The sequence below is a fragment of the Sorex araneus genome, chromosome 1, assembly GCF_027595985.1.
Source record: "Sorex araneus isolate mSorAra2 chromosome 1, mSorAra2.pri, whole genome shotgun sequence".
Lineage (NCBI taxonomy): Eukaryota > Metazoa > Chordata > Mammalia > Eulipotyphla > Soricidae > Sorex > Sorex araneus.
Genome location: NC_073302.1, coordinates 415,329,339 through 415,346,123, shown reverse-complemented (window position 1 = coordinate 415,346,123; position 16,785 = coordinate 415,329,339). Strand labels below are relative to the sequence as shown.

Genomic DNA, 16,785 nt, shown 5'->3' with positions numbered 1-16,785 from the left:
TAGCAGATTGTTCATAACAAGCAATGCAAAATAAATTATTTAGATCCTGCTTTGGGGGCAGGTTTTGGGGGGTGGGGTAGAAATATTTGAAATATAGTAGTGGGGTTGGTGTTGAAATAGTAAATGTAATAAATTTTTGTGAACAACTTTATAAAAAATAAAATAAAATTTAAAAAAAAAGATTGGTGGAGAAATACAGATAATTCAATAAATCAGGGCAGACTACATTTTGAAAAAGACTTCCTGACATTCAGGGGTGTGTGTGTGTGTGTGTGTGTGTGTGTGTGTATGTTGTTAGGGATCAAACTGGGTTCTCATGCGTGCAAGGCATGCACTTTACCATTCTGTCACATCCCTGGCCCCCTTGGGATGCAAATTCTTTTAGCTTAACTTGCTAAAGACATTCACTTATCGTTCAGCTTAATGTTTCCAGGTGAAATCAATTTTACGCTTCCTGTTATGTTGCAAACGGAGGCAGTAATCAAGGATGACTAGCAATAACCAACTTTCAAGATACAAGATACAACAATTTAATCTTATGATTGATAAGAAGAACAACAACTATTAACATACAAAGTACCATTCAGTTCAACTGCAGGTATAGGCAGTGACAAGTATCTAATTCTTAGAAGAATCACTTACTCCCACAATCTGCTTAGATACATTAACCTAAGGACATGTTTCTAAATAGCAAACATGATTTTCACATTGCAGCTTTCTTATATACAGATGTGTAGTATTGTTGATGGTTATTTCAATACACTCTTTCTGTTCTTGATATAATTTCTCTTGACATGGGCAGAGAGATTTCTTTTTGCAGAATATATATATGTATATATATATTTTTTGGGGTCACCACCATTTATAATTCTCTGTGAATTCATATTATTCTAAGTACTTAGGAAATAAATGTGTCTCTCCAGTACAATTCCTTGGGTCTTCTGGTAAGTTCCATCATTGTTAAAGAGCTTTTGGGTGTAATCACTCTCTTGGAACAACAGCCCACTGAGTCTCAGTGTATCACAGTCACTTTATAGCTTGCTATGTTAACCCTTGGCTTTAAGTCCTGGTGATGTAATAGGGTGGGGCATATACGGGCTATCAGTATATATCCTTATCACTATTTATAGTCATTCAAAACCACATTGTCATTAATCCAAGCCTGACATTCCTTTTCTGAAATGTTCACAGTGCAGTGTTTTTGTGGCCTAACAAAAGTTTTTTCCATATCATTAAAAATAAACATTTTTATAAAAATATAAAACTTTAAATGTTACATTGACAAAACCAGTTACATTATCCTGTGCCTCATGCACTATACAGTAGTAAGCACAAAATATCACAGAACAAAACGTCACGAACGTAACTGTTTATCTAGGCAAAATGGCCAGAACTTTCCATTGCCTTTTTGTCCTCAAAATATATTAAGCTTAACAAAAATTATGTATTAATGCAAAACTGGTCTCTTCTATTGTCTACTTGTGGGGTGGAAAGTTGCCACCTGAGAAAGAGGCTAATATTTCCAGTCCACTGATCCTTTCCTCGCTATACCTATCAGCCACGATTGGGATCAATGAACCTTTTAGTCAGATGTATTATGCTTTAAAAACATGCTGTTACCTTTAAAAACACTTATCACAAAGTACTTGTTTTATTTTCATTAAAAAAATACAGACAGACAAAAACATCTAGATATCCACATTCATTAAACCAGGACATTTTCATTCTTAGTTGATTTTTAAATGACAACTATTTTGTTGTGACTCTTCTACTTTATGAAAACCTTCTTAAAGGCATCTATGTACAATATGTAAATATCCCTGTTAATTTATAAACACAATCATGTCCTGCTGTCTTAAAATGTTGACTGCATTGCCTAGGGATATTTCTGCAGTAAGAGGAATGTGTATGCCACAATTTAAAAGGGAATGGTTTGCCTAACAGGAAAATGACATCAGTAATGAAAAACAGTAATGAATAACCACTGATGTGGTTTGTGACCACACCACACAAAAAAGTTCTTTGAAAGACATGATTTCTAAACGAGTAGCCTAGTTTGGAGGTTGCCACATCTCTCCTGGACATTACCACTTCTTCAAAATGTTCTGTGACCAAGTGGCCTCCATATTATCTCCTCCATACTCCACAGGGAATCAGGTAACATCTTGATTTTTCTAAGTTTTAATCCAGAATCCAGGGTTTGGCCTGAAGGTGGCAGATTCGACCTCCCTGCAGCAGGGCTGTCCCGAATCACTGGCCTGTAGGGCCAAGTTTCTGGCTCCGATGCTTGGTCAGATGAGAAATTCCTTAAAACCCAGCACTTTAAAAATAACACAAGGTTCTGTCATAGTGCAATTTTGACAAAAACAAAAGACATCTTGTGACCTTCCATTGACCAGGCAGTGAAAATAATCTTGGATGAGGTGGGACTGTTTTGACAGTTCTATGATGTTTCTTCGAGAGTGTCTTGGGCAGCATCATGTGTCCCCCTGGCCTTCAACATTACCTTGTGAGGACAAAAGAGAAGGATAGGGAGCGACACACTTGACATTCACATAAGTAGTGTTCACATGGACATAATGTTCCCCGATGAAAGTGGAGAATATCCCCGATATCCTGGAGACCAGTTCAGAGAAGGATGGGCGCAGTTCAGCTTTAGGGTGCCAGCATTTTAACATCACTTCATACCTATGAGCAAAACCAAGAATTGCCATGAGAGATCCTGTGAAGGCCAACGTTTCTGTAGAAGTGAAACATATTACAACTCTGAAGAGGCTATTGAATGTCTACTTACAAGGGATCTGGGCAGTATTCAGGTTGTAAGAGCCTCCTGCCTTGCAACAAGTAGATTGTGATGTCAAATGTATTGACGTCTGGATAAGGCGGTGCCCCTCTTGTCATCAGCTCCCAGAGGAGCACACCAAAGGACCACTAGAACAAACAGGAGCAGGGAGGATTCAGGTGAGAGAGGCGTGATGGCACAAATATGAAATATGAGCAGTAGGTTTTCTAATGAAACTTGACTCAACATAGGCAGTACTGATCCTCTCTTGGACAGTGGTTTTTTTTCTTTCAGCTTTTTGGGTCACAGATGGTGATGCTCAGGGGTTACTCTTGGATCTGCACTCAGGAATTACTCCTGGAGGGGCTCAGGGGACCATATAGGATGCTGAGGATCGACCCTGGGTTGGCTGCATACAAGTTAAGTGCTTTATCTACTGTACTATCTCTCTAGCCCCTCTCTTGAACAAAATGTTCCTCATTTAAAATTTTTATTTAACACAGCAGGTAGGGTGTTTGCCTTGCATGTGGCCGGCCTGGGTTTGATTCCTCTGTCCCTAGCAGAGAGCCTGGCAAGCTACCAAGAGTATCCCACCTGCACAGCAGAGCCTGGCAAGCTACCCGTGGCTTATTTGATATGCCAAAAACAGTAACAACAAGTCTCACAATGGAGACATTACTGGTGCCCGCTCTTGCAAATTGATCAACAACGGGATGACAGTGCTACAGTGACAGTGCTATTTATGGTATGTGGGATCCATGGCTGAGATCTCCAAGCCTGCTCAGATCTGGACTGGGCCTCCTCCACCCAGATCCCCAGTTTTCCAGTAGCTTGGCAGTCACACCCACAAACTCCCCGCACCTGACACCCCCACCCCACACCATATAATCTCATCAATGGCCAAGATCCAGAGACTATAAAACAAAGCTCCCAGAAGAGAGCAAAACAATTTTTCCTTGAGCGCACAGCTGCATTGGCGGCCACACAACCTCTTTATTTTAAGTTTTTTATTTTACCCTACACAGCAGAGCCTGGCAAACTTCCTGTAACGTATTTGATATGCTAAAAACACAGTAACAACAACGTGCTCTTTGTGTTCCTGGAGCGAGCAGACACCATCAGGCTACACTAGCACATGACAGGGACAAATGAAAATGTTACTGGCGCCTGCTTGAGCAAATCAATGAACAACAGGATGACAGTGATATGGTGATACAGTGATTTATATTTTTTAGGGGGTCACACCTGATGGGCGTGGGGGACCATGCGGTGTCTGGGTTAGAATCTAGGCCTCTAGCATGCTAGGCTGGCATGCTCATGCTGGCATTCCCATGCACTCCGTCTGTTGTGCTAACTCTTTAGCTCACAAATGCTCTTTGTTAATTATTTGTTTATTCATTTATTTTTGGTTTTAGGGCCATACCTAGAAGTGCTCAGGGATTACTCCTGGCTCTGTGCTCAGGAATCACTTCTGGTGAGGATCATGGGACCATACGGGATACTGGGAACTGAACCTGGGTCAGCTGTGTGCAAGTAGTGCTATGCTTGCTATCTCTCTGGGCCCACAAATGCTTTTTATTTTTAAAAAATCTTTTTTTTTTTTGCTTTTTGGGTCATCTGGCAATGCTCAGGGGTTACTCCTGGCTCTGCACTTAGGAATTATTTCTGATGGTACTTGGGGGACCATATGGGATGCTGGGAATTGAACCTGGATCCATCGTGTGCAAGGCAAAAGTACTATGGCTCTGGCCCCCATAAATGCTCTTTAAAGCTAATATAGTAAGGTGCACTTTTTGTTATTTGTTTAAATGTGAGCTGGATAATGTTTACATTGTAAAACAGTAGAATTTTTCAAAAATGATAAATAAAGTCCAGAGATTAAGATTTTATCACTAAGAGTACATTTTCCAAATTCTTTTCTTATAAGAATAAATTGATAGGCTGAAAGTGTTAACATTTTCCTGTCTTCCTTTTCCATAATTTCAATTCATTTACTTATATTGAGACATAATGACATAAAACATTAGTTTCCAGGCCATAATATACTGATTCAATATTTGCCTTTATGGTGAATTGATTATCATAATATGTTTTATGATACAGAGTTACAAAGTTTGTTTTTGTGTGAGGGTAACTTTTAAGATTTACCCTCTTAGTAACTTTCAAAGAGGTAACACAATATTAAATGAAGTGACTATTTGCTTTTTGTGCCACATCTGATAGTGCTAAGGGTCCATTCCTTGAGGGAGCATGTGGGCCAGGGATTGATCATGGTCCCTGGCACGTGAAGCATGCTTTCCAGCCCTGTGAGCTATCATCCTACTCTCAGAATATAGTATTTTATATTCCCAGTATGCCTCTGCTATGTTACTCTGCGACCTTAGTATATAGTATTTTAAACCATAGCTTCCTTGGATATGTTCCATATCCATGGCTGATTTTATTGCTGAGAGTTGGGATTTTTAAATCCATTTTTCCTAGTTTAGTCCTCTAACATTACTAGTCCCTGAACCTCTGATCATTACCCAACCACGAGTCTCATTTGTTTTTTTCAGATTCCAAGTATCATAGTAATTACTTCTTCTGACTTATTTTACTTAGCATAATGCTCTCAAGGACTATCCATGTTGTTGCAAATGGCAGTATTTCCTTTTCTTTTCATGGCTGGATAATGCTCCATTATACATAAAAATCCACATTTTCCTTCCCATTCATTCACTGAAGGACACTTAAGTTTCTTCCATGTTTTAGCTTTTACAAATATGATGATTTATATTTGTAAAATATATAAATCATTTTATATATTTGACCATAAAATATATAAACAACCATGAGGGTAAATATATTTTGGTTCAGTAAGTGTTCAATACTGTTTTTTTTTGCGGGGGGGTGGCGGGTGGGTGGGTGCTCAGGAGGTCAGGGGGCCCCACCAGTAATTCTCGGCCAACTATGCCATTAGTTAGTTCAGTGCAGGGGCCTGGGGATACAGGCTGCTCGGGTCTGTGGTGCTGGGGATACCTGGACCACCCCAGTGATCCTGGGGGATTTTCACAGCCTGAGATAAATAGTTGGGAGAGTCACTGATGACATGAGAGTTCGACTTTGAAGAATTTGAGGAATTTTCATACTGTATTCCATAATGGCGGCATCAAGTTCTGTTCCCACCACCAGTGCACTGGGGTTCCCTTTTGTTGATCCTGTCTGTGCAGTGAGATCACACAGACTATCTCGCCCTGGACAGGAGCCAAGGTGAAAATGACACAAAGGAGACTAGGTCAGTCCATGCAGGTCACCCCTGGGCAGAGGGCCCAGAAAATCAATTCTGGTTAAGCAACACTTCCAGGATACTTACAGGCTCAAAGCAGATAGAGGAAAACTGAAGTTCTGAGAGAAAAAATAAAAGCAACAAAAACCACTTGATGGGAATGGAAAATACAGACAAACGGAGCATGGGGTATGGAGTAGGAGGCTAAAGCACGTCTTAGAACGGAAGGGAAGAAACTCGGTAGTATCGTAAGCGGTGATATATGTCTTCATGAACTACACTTCTTTGCTCAAGTGCGAGAAACCATTAAGTTCACTGACTGCTTTGATTCCGATAGACACATCATACCTTCCAGGTGGCAACTAGGTAACTGCTCATTTTTCACCCTTCCAAAATTAAAATTTTCAAAGCCTGAAAATATTATGAGTCACTTTTGACAACTTAATTGAATTAACCTTCAAATTCGCGTGTTAGCATTAAGATTGAAATAATTTTAAAAATTATTTGCTAAGAGGCTGGAGAGTAGAGCCCTAAATATGTAAGCCTTGTCCATGAGACCTAGGTTTGATTCCTGGCACTGCATTCGTGCCCTGTAATGTCTCAATGGCCGTTAACCCTTTTTCTTTGGAAGTCTAAGCCCTCCTTTCACATTACTTTTCACCCCTATGTTTGATGATATTGCTGGCTTCAGCCTTTTCCTATTTTAAAAAACTTGCTATCACCAAGGACTGAAACATCAGTGCTTGTACCTCCACACATTATAAACCTTTTGACTTCCTATATGTAAACAGAACAACACCCAGGTTCCTTAGCACACTTTGATCTCCAGGTCACTCAGCTTCCAGAACCTTCCTTATGTGAAGAGTAGCATAAAACGAATCCTGACGAATATATCCCATTCCTTGTTTTCATGAGACTCTCTTTTCATAGGTCTCTGGCCTCTTTGCTTTTCTCCATCACTGAATATATATACATTTTCTAAACAATTGCTTTTGGACTCTTAAGAGCATACTTCCAGACTTTACATATGTTATGGACTCAACTGTGTCTCTACAAAACTAATATTGAAGGCCCTATCCTGGGAGGTAATTAAGCTTAAATGAGCTCCTGAAATTGAAATTACTATGACCAGATTAATAGCCTTGAAAGTAGAGGAGAAACTGGAAGATATGCCTCTTTTCTTTCACAAGGAGAGAGTATTTACCTGTTGGAAATATAAATTGGTTCAGTCTCTATGAAAATCATTTGATACATTTTTCAAAATATAAAAAGCTGATCTAGGGGCTGGAGTGATAGCACAGCTGGTAGGGCGTTTGCCTTGCACGCGGCCAACCTGGGTTTGATTCCCAGCATCCCATATGGTCCCCTGAGCACAGCCAGGAGTATTCCTGAGTGCAGAGCCAGGAGTAACCCCTGTGCATTGTCAGGTGTGACCCAAAAAGAAAAAAAACGCTGATCTACCATATGTCCACTCCTAGGTATCTATCAGTAAATCCACTCATAGGTTTCTATCAGAAGGGCACAAAAACATTAATTTGAAAAGATATGCACAGCAATGTTCCTGGTACAAAAAAATAAGATATGGAAAAACATTAATTTGAAAAGATATGCACAGCAATGTTCCTGGTACAAAAAAACAAGATATGGAAACAATTCAAGTGTTCAATGACAGAAGTGCAGATAAAGATATAGGATTTGCATATAATGGAATATTCTTCAGCAATAAAAAATGATGAAATCTTGTATTTTGCAAAAACATGGATGGAATTGAAAGGGGGTGTGCTAAGTGAAATAAGAATGAGAAAGACAACTACTGGCTGATATAGAGAAGCAAGGGAACATATACAGACAAATTAAAACAAACTCTTGGACTCTGCATAACTGAGATTATCACAGGGGGTGGTTGGAGGACAGTGGTGGAAGGATACTGGTGCTTTTGTGATGGATGTGGTGCAACATATACTTAAAAGAGGTGTGAGATTATATCCCTCTAACATACAATCATGTAATCATGTAATCCAAAGCTGCCTTAAAAAAAAAGTCATTGGCAAGTCAAGACAAGAGTTCTTAGAAGAACTCAGCCTAGCACCCTGATCCCAGAATTCCAGTCCCTAATTTGTAAGAAAATAAGTATCTGTTGTTTAAACCACTCTGAGTATGATATATTGTTCTAGTAGTCCGAATTAAGACAACCAAAGAAGTTAGCCAAGCTGCAGATTTCCATTTCCTTTGGCTTGATAGAACTCTCTGCATGCACATACAACTCTCAAGTCAAACTCAGCATATTCAAGGATCAGTTTTGTATTTTTCTCCTCCTAAACTAGTTCCTGCTCCTGGCATAATATAATTCCTGTTACATTGTCACTGAACTCCGCTGCATTTTGACACAGATCAATTCCCTGCTATTCACTGCTGGTTCTACCTCCGGGAAGGCCTTTCCTTTCATCTATTTTCTATTTTTCCAGCTTTTATGTGGCTTCAAGTTCTACATCTCTACTTCATCTTTCTGCATCTACTCCTCTCAAAACATTTTAAAGGAAGAAAAAAGACTGTAGTTTAATCTGATTATACTTAGTGATTCCACATGGGCAGAGAATAAACTCCAGACTTCGTAGTGTTCTTCCCAAGAACTTCTATGATCTCGTATAAACATAGTTTACTCAATTTATTCTCAAAAATTCCCTCTGGACCATCTGCTTTGGACAATTTACCCACTACTTACCATGTTTTTAGAATCTTATTTTCTCTTATTTCATTTAGCCTCTTAAGTGGCCTTGCGGCCCTTCGTGGGGATTCTTGGGCAGTGAGGCTGGCTGGCTGCATGCGAGGCAACTATCCTCTAAACTCTCTCTCTGGCTCTCTACAGAATTTTAAAGATGCTTTCACTTTCCTCTCCATCTCCTCCCTACCCAGGATTGGTGTTTATTTCACTGCCATTCTACCCTCCCATAAGACTCATTTTAAGTGCTACATCCTTTACCATGAGGAAGGACAGAGTAATAGCACTGACTGCTCAGGATTGTCAGCTTGCCAGGCTCTGCCATGCAGGTGGGATACTCTCGGTAGCTTGCCCAGCTCTCTGAGAGGGATAGAGGAATCGAACCCGGGTTGGCTGCATGCAAGACAAATGCCCTTTCCTCTGTGCTATCACTCCAGTCCTGTAAGAAGTGAACTTATGAAAATATAAATAGCTGTAGGATAAGTGAGCCCATTTTCACTTATAAAGGAAATGAAAATTAGTGGTGCTAAAGATTCCCTTAAAATAAAAAATTAACTGTGATAAAAAATAGCCATAAAATTACTAAAAGATGTTGGATATAAAGGCAGCTGAGATAGAGAAGGGAACACCTAGAAGAGAATGTTGGGAGAACCCACTCGGGTTGAAAGATGCGTGCCGAAAATAGTCTATAGACCGAACATGATGGCCACTCAATACCTCTATTCCGAAATACAACATCCAACAGGAGAGAGACTAAAAGGGAATGCCCTGCAGAGGCAGGGTGGGGTGGTGGGGGTTGGGGTTGGGGTGGTGGGAGGGATACTGGGAACATTGGTGGAGGAGAATGGGCACTGGTGGAGGGATGTAAACGATCACTGTATGACTGAAATGCAAACATGAAAGTTCATAAGTTTGTAACTGCACCTCACGGTGATTCACTAATAAAAATAAAAAAAATAAATAAAAGTAAAAGAGCTGGTAGAGGCTAACTGATACATTACCACATCTGACTTGGTGGTGAACTTCTGAGTTTGTAGACTTTCTAAAGCCATCCACTTCACTGGCAGTTTCGCTCCTGTTTTGTTGTGGACACTATAGTATTCCTTATCATATATATCTCTGGCAAGACCAAAATCAGCAACCTTAACAGTGAAATTCTCATCCAACCTATAGAAAGGACAAAAATTGTTATTTTTGTTTGTTTTGTTTTTTTTATTTTTAAAGATTTCTTTTTTGAATTACTGTGAGATAGACCTTTACAAAGCTGTTTATGATTAGGTTTCAGTCATACAATATTCCAACACCCATCCCTCCACCAGTGTACATTTCCCAGTGCCCGTGTCCCCAGTTTTCTCCCATGAGGTCCTCCATCCCCAGTCTACCTCAGTCGCAGACACAGAAAAGACAAAAATTATTTAAGTGACCAAAAGAGAAAGCTCATAGCAATGCTGAACATCTATGGAATAGAACAAAACAACTGGGGTGGTTTGAAATTCATAACTTCTAAAGAGAGAGTGTCAGTTGGCTTCTACTAATACTAAACTACAACAAAACTCTTAGAAAACTCTTGGCACTTAACATTACAAAACCAACAGGCAGAAGAAAGAGGTCACGAATGCTGTATCATAAGAAAATCCTATTTGGGTCAAAGTCATATCACAAAGGTTGTAATGCACTTGTCTTGCATGCAGCCAACTCTGGTTTGATCCCAGCAGGGCATACGATTCCCCATGCATCACCAGGAGTTATCCCTGAGCACAGAGCTGGAGTTAGCCTTGAGTACTAACAAACAAAACAAAATATATAACCTTAAAAAATGGCTCTCCTTCAAGCTATCCTTGGTTGCTAAACAGAGAATGCCAAAAGATGACCCAAAGCAAATGCCAATTTTACTTGTAACTTACTAGCAATATTGCTTCCTAGAGGTGACATGACAGAGCCCTGTTCTTTTACTTTTTTCATCTCAGGACTAGGTTACTTCATAAAACTCATAAATTCCAGCCCTCAGGTAACAGGGAAATAGAATACATAGTCAAGCATCTAAGAACAACAGCAAGGCCAACAGAAATCAATTTCCGCTATCTGAGGCTATGTGTCCTTCTATTTAAACTGGCTTTTGTGTTGTTACATTGACCACAACCAAGGTAGGAAATTAATAGCCCAGTCTTTTCATTCACACATACCATAAGTCATGAATCAGTGCTATGCAAGAGAAAGCACTGAATCAATTACAAACTGTTGACTGTTGTATTATACAGCCCCAGCAGCTAGACACAAATAAAGGTCTTTGTATATTCATTCCCAAATACCATTTTTGGTAGGGCTTTTGCAGGCTGACTTCAAATCCTTTCTTGAGAAGTTACAATGTGTTGGTTTCTGGCTTACCCCAGCCGGGCTCCTCCTTTTCATTGTAAAACGTTGCAGATCAAATTCTCCCTCCCTAACTCTAATGCAGTGTGAAACCACAACATTGGAGGCTACTGGTGGGAAGGGAAAGCAAAGTAAAAGCAGGCAACAGCTGTTTAAGAACACTCCTGCAGAATCCCTTTTAAATTCTCCTTTTGATAAAGGCTGAAAGGCCCGCCCACATGCCTAGTGCTTACACATGGATTTAAAAGTGTAACGGAAATAAAGGACTTTTGCATAAGAAGAGAAAATATCCTCACTAGCCTGGAATACTAGGACACAGATTCCTCTTGTCACATCATTTGGACTGTGGGCACAGAGATTCTTATACTTACATACAGTTTCTTGCAGCCAAGTCTCTGTGGACAAACTTTTTGCTTGCAAGATATTTCATGCCTTTGGCTACTTGAAGACCAAAGCCAATGAGATCTTTTACAGTTGGACTCTGCAATCAAAGAGCAATGGAAAACAGCACAAACTGAGCAGGCGCGGTTCTGTAATTTCAGGATTCTGAAATGTTTATAAGGACGATCTTATTTCAAAAAAATATCATGTGTCATACTGATAACAACCACCACTTATTAAGTACTTATGCAAAACATCAGGAGAGAGAGAGAGAGAGAGAGAGTGTGGAGAGAGAGAGAAAGAGAGAGAGACAGAGAGAGAGAGGGAAAGAGGAGAGAGAGAAAGAGATTTGTAAAAATGACTAGTCCTTAAACATTTTGCAAAGCAGTTGATATGGGTTCCACTTTTCAGAAGGGGGAAACGTAGAGTTTCATTCAGGCATGTGAGGCCCAGAAGTGGGAAGCAGCGGTTGAAAAGACGGCTTGTTGCAATTCCCAAGAGGAGGTACATGTCATGCGGTGCCACTCGAGGGTACCCGGGGAAGTCGGTGGGTTTGGTGAGGAGGTAAAGAGGACAAGGGGAAAAACAGGGCACCAGGTTTGTTTATGGTTTCTATAGGAAGGTAGTGGTGAATAGGCTAAGCAAGTAAGAACGGAGAGTTTCAATATTTTCATAGGGCAGGGGCTCGTCTGAGGTTTCTAGTTTTCTAGTTTCTGACCAGGGTGATGAGGGCAGGTGGATAGTGGCCCAGAGCTTGAGAAACCCGTTGGAGGTGGCTGGGGTTATTTGCGTTGGTTGGTTTGCGTATGGAATGCGTACTATCAGGTCGCAATTAGGGTCAGCAAACCCTAGATGTAAAGGGATCAGAAACATATACTTGGAGAGAAAGACTTCATAGAAGCCTCTCAGATAATGAGCGGTGAAGTTATTCTTTGAACCTAAGTCTATTTGGCTCTACAATCCACCCAATAGTGAAATCAATTACACCAAAAAAACACTTTTACTGGGAATGGAAATATCAGCCCACAACTCCAGGGCAGGAAAGAATCACTCTCTCCAGAAAACTCCTCTAAAGACCCACTGTCTCTCTACTAGGCTAGAGGTCTTGGAAGTTCAAGTGAATTAAATCAACTTCTGTCTCCATGAGAAGTGTCACTTTATGTGCACCTTGACTAAAAGAGTTTAAAAGGTTCCCAACAGGCAGGCACATGTTACCAATTACCATCTGGGTAACATAAGCATACTCACATGAGTCTCATTTCTAATGAAATTTCGAAGATCTCCATGTTTCATATATGGTAGAACCACCAGTGGAGACCCCTCACTTCGCAGGCAGATTCCCAACAGTGAGAGAACATTGGCATGGCTGAAATCTTTCATAATGATGCCCTCAGTCAGAAACTGAGACACTTCTTCTATGTCAGTGATTCCTGAGAAATCCAGCAGTGGAGACATTAATTTTATGACATTAACATCATTATCAGTGATGTTAACTGAATACTGTGCCTTACTAGGGTAGGGAGAGCAATGGAATTAATACCACGGAGGCTAGAGAGACAGTACAGGATAAAGGTGCTTACCTTGCATGCAACTAAATGCAGTTCGATTCCCGGTACTGTATGTTCCCCCAAGCCTTCCAGGAGTGCCAATCAATCAAAGTGCCCAAACTAACTATATAGGACTATAGGTTGTTTTGTGGAGTGTGGCCCCAATTCCCTCTGAGGGCAAAACCAAAATAAAACAAAAACCAAAGTCCCAACAAATCCCCCATACTCTCCAAGCCACAGGATGATATGTTGAATGGATCTCAGCAATCCAGGGTGCTTGTTTATGATGCATCTGAGTGGGAATATAGGTCAGAGGTTGAGTAACTGTCTCACATGTGTGAGGTCCTGGGTTCAATCCCAGCAAAGCATAATAAAAAGTAAGTTGCAATGCCTCTAAGGGAATGATGTCATCACCTGTGCTGTGCCTTCATGTCACCACCTACACTCGTTTCTGTCAGTATGACAATCCCTTTGTCTTGTGCAGACAATGGAGGGGGAAGACAGCCAGTCCAGTGCTGTTGTGATTGCTGAGCAGGGGCCAGGACACTTTTCTGTCCCAGACCCGATGGGAAATATGTTTTGGCTCGCTGTGGTTCATGCTATCTCTGTTGAAAACACCCTCCTCTGCTATTGTTGTGCAAAATCAACTACAAACATCACAGTAGGGTTTTTTCAAAAAACTTATTTTATTCATTTATGAAAACAGACCGGAGGCTAAAGTCTTCCAATCCCTGGTCTAGGAGAGAGAATTTAAGGACTGATCAATCATAGACTATCTACAGAGGCAGACAGAGATCTTGAGGGTGTCACACTTATTATTAGTCAGTACTAAAGAGCAGTGAGCAACCTGTAATTTGTTAACCTGCTTTGTAATAATGTAAGTAATGATACTTTTAAACAAAAGCGATGAATTCTGAGACCTGGAAGTCCATTGGGACTGGATAGAGGTCTGTGCACAGCGGGACAGGAAAAGATTTCTTGGTGTTAGGATTTCTCCGAGTCTATTTGGCAAAGGTGTTCTCTCATGAGGCAAATTTACTGACATTCATACTTAATCCATCCTAGTTTATAGTTAGCTTTCAAAAACTGTCTCTTTAATTACTCTCTGATTACACTACCAACAAAACCAACCAGAGAGAGAACATTGCTCAGCATGGAGATTCACATTTACAAAACGAAAAGCTGAAATAGTGCAGGAAAAATGTTCAGTTGCACATTTCAAGGATATTTATTTCAATGTAAATTGGAAATATAGCTGGTTAACATCTTTTAGATTGTTGCATATTATAAGCATTTTCAGTGGGTTTAGAAAAAGGCAAGGTTGCTGACTGGACACGTGAGACCTGTCAACAAAGGTGGGGTCAGGAAAATTCTAGAATGAGAAGATCATTAAGTAGTGAAGAGAGTAATTTATGACATAATTGTGGCTTTGGGTCATCTATAGACCTAATTTATGCTTAGAAGCATTGCCTATTCTTTCGAGTGTAAATCCCATAAAAACAGATTTACGCAATAACTGCTAAAATTACAATAAAGCCTCTAGCATTAGAAGTGGGTTTCACTTGTTTAGGAAATTTACTTATGTGTCAGAGCCTAAAACTGTGGATAAATGACATCTTACCACATTTATGATTTTGTAATTTTCTGCCAGCATATTTCTCTCCTGTTAATTCTTATTTCACTTTTTATCTTTTTAATGGAAGTTGTGGTTGAAAAACAATTATAGTAATGCCTCTGGGTAAAATGAGTCATTATGACTGTATGTGCCAACATGCTTCCAATAGTTTCCATAAATGTCACTTTCAAAAACAAATACTACAAGCCAAACATAGTTAAACGATACTCTGCTTACCCAGGAACCTAATTTCTCTTACACTTTTACTAAGGAGATAGTTACTGAGGGATACTTTCTTTGTTCTTTTAACTCTTTTACTAAGGCACCAGGATTTACAAAGTCATTCAGAGTTGAGTTTTAGACATACAACATTGCAGTACTGATCCCACTACAGGTGTCAACTTCCTTCCACCAGTGTTTCCAGGTTCCCTCCCATATTCACCCCCCACCCCACCCCAAAGCTAGCCCTCTTGACAGGCACCTCAATTCATTTGTTGAAGTTTGGGTCCCTTGATTTCAGTGTTGTTGACTCTGGGTTGGCCATTTGACTCTATCATTCCTTTTGTTCCTTAATCCTCTGATTTGGCTTTGCTTTACTTCTCAACTGTGTCTTACCCCGCTCCCCCCAATACACATACACACACATACACACACACACACACACACACACACTCTTTCTTTCCTTCTCCTCCCTATACTTTGGGGCCAAGGTGATCTGGGCCTTCCTTCTTTGAAATATTGCATTCCCATATCCGGTTACTCTAAATACCACATATAAATTATATCATCCTGTGTTCATCCTTCTTCTAGCTTACTTCATTTAACTGAGAGATAATTTCTGAGAAAGTGATGCAATAAAAATTAGTATCAAACCAATTTTCAGAAATAGATACATAATTCAAACACCACCTGATTTTTTTCCACAAGGGAAAGTGTCAACAAACATTATTTTTGGAGGGAGGGTGTGGTGCTGGATATTCATTGGCCTCACATATGATTAAGACACACTCTACATTCCTGACCCATGTCAATTTTTAATTCAACATTGTATTATGGACTACTGTAGTCCACTGTTTAATAAAATGAAACTTACTATTCAAGGACTTCACAGCACAATGGATTTTCTTGTCATCATTGTCCAGCAAGGTTCCATGATACACACACCCAAAATGTCCTGTATGAAAGAGGATACTTGATTAGTGCTATTAATCATGCTTTATAATCAGATAAAAATTTGTAAGTCTTTTATGATTTTTTGCTTCCTCTTTCTTCTATATGCTACAAAAGCACATTGTTTTTGGACCTTTAGTTAACAATCAAAGAGTATTAATTTGAAGATATGTGTATATGTAGCGCATTTTATCCAATGATATAAGCAATATTTTTATTTGGGACAACTAGAGGCCAGAAAGACAGTATACTGCTTGCCTTGGGGGGCACATAAGTCCCCCAAATCTGACCATGAGTGATCTTTGAGTGCAGAGCTAGGAGTACACCCTGAGTGCTGCTGGGTGAGGTCCAAAAAATACAATAGAGCAGCAACTGTTTCAGTGATAGAACTATTCATAAGGGCCAAAATATTCAATGTTAGCAGGATCACTTAAATCAGGAAAAACATGCCTATACAAGAAATGAATTATTTTAAAGGATCAAATAATATCTTTTAAATACAAAAACAGTTTTACCCACATGAAAAAATGCAATAAAATTGGCTCCATATATTCTAGTAAATTAAACTGAAATGAAAATGTGACTATTAGAAATAAGATGAGCATTATAGAAAAAGGATTTCCCCCATTAGTCATCACTTAAGACTTAATCCAGGTTGGCAGAAACTAGAAGGCAGTTGCCCAAATGAAGTGAATTCACTGTGAGTCATTTCATCCCTTCCCTCTGGCTTTAGCCACATTATTTCCCCAATGGTAGCTCTTTATTCGGTGGCAGTAATTTTCCCCAGAGGTGCCAAATGTCTGATAGCTGCTGTGTAAGTCATTCATTAATGAATTCATCCATGCAGTCAGGGCTTACTGAGTGCCTAGTGTACGAGTCCACCCTCTTGTAGTGCAAAGAAGAGTAAAATAAAGCCTATGCGTTTGAGGACCCTCA

The 16,785-nt window shown here is 39.8% G+C and overlaps 1 protein-coding gene across 2 annotated transcripts in view; it reads right to left on the bottom strand.

Annotated features, from left to right (window-relative positions):
- Nucleotides 1–512: 512 nt before the first annotated feature.
- MET (MET proto-oncogene, receptor tyrosine kinase) overlaps nucleotides 513–16,785 on the bottom strand; it is a 124,918-nt gene continuing 108,645 nt past the window's right edge. For both annotated transcript variants that reach the window (XM_055122647.1, XM_004602074.2), the window contains exons 16-21: nucleotides 15,773–15,853; nucleotides 12,766–12,947; nucleotides 11,508–11,617; nucleotides 9,768–9,933; nucleotides 2,795–2,931; nucleotides 513–2,688 (exon numbers count right to left, since the gene is read on the bottom strand). In XM_055122647.1, coding sequence (XP_054978622.1) covers nucleotides 2,478–2,688; nucleotides 2,795–2,931; nucleotides 9,768–9,933; nucleotides 11,508–11,617; nucleotides 12,766–12,947; nucleotides 15,773–15,853 — 887 coding nt within the window. In that variant the 3' untranslated portion in view covers nucleotides 513–2,477. The remainder of the gene's footprint in view (nucleotides 2,689–2,794; nucleotides 2,932–9,767; nucleotides 9,934–11,507; nucleotides 11,618–12,765; nucleotides 12,948–15,772; nucleotides 15,854–16,785) is intronic.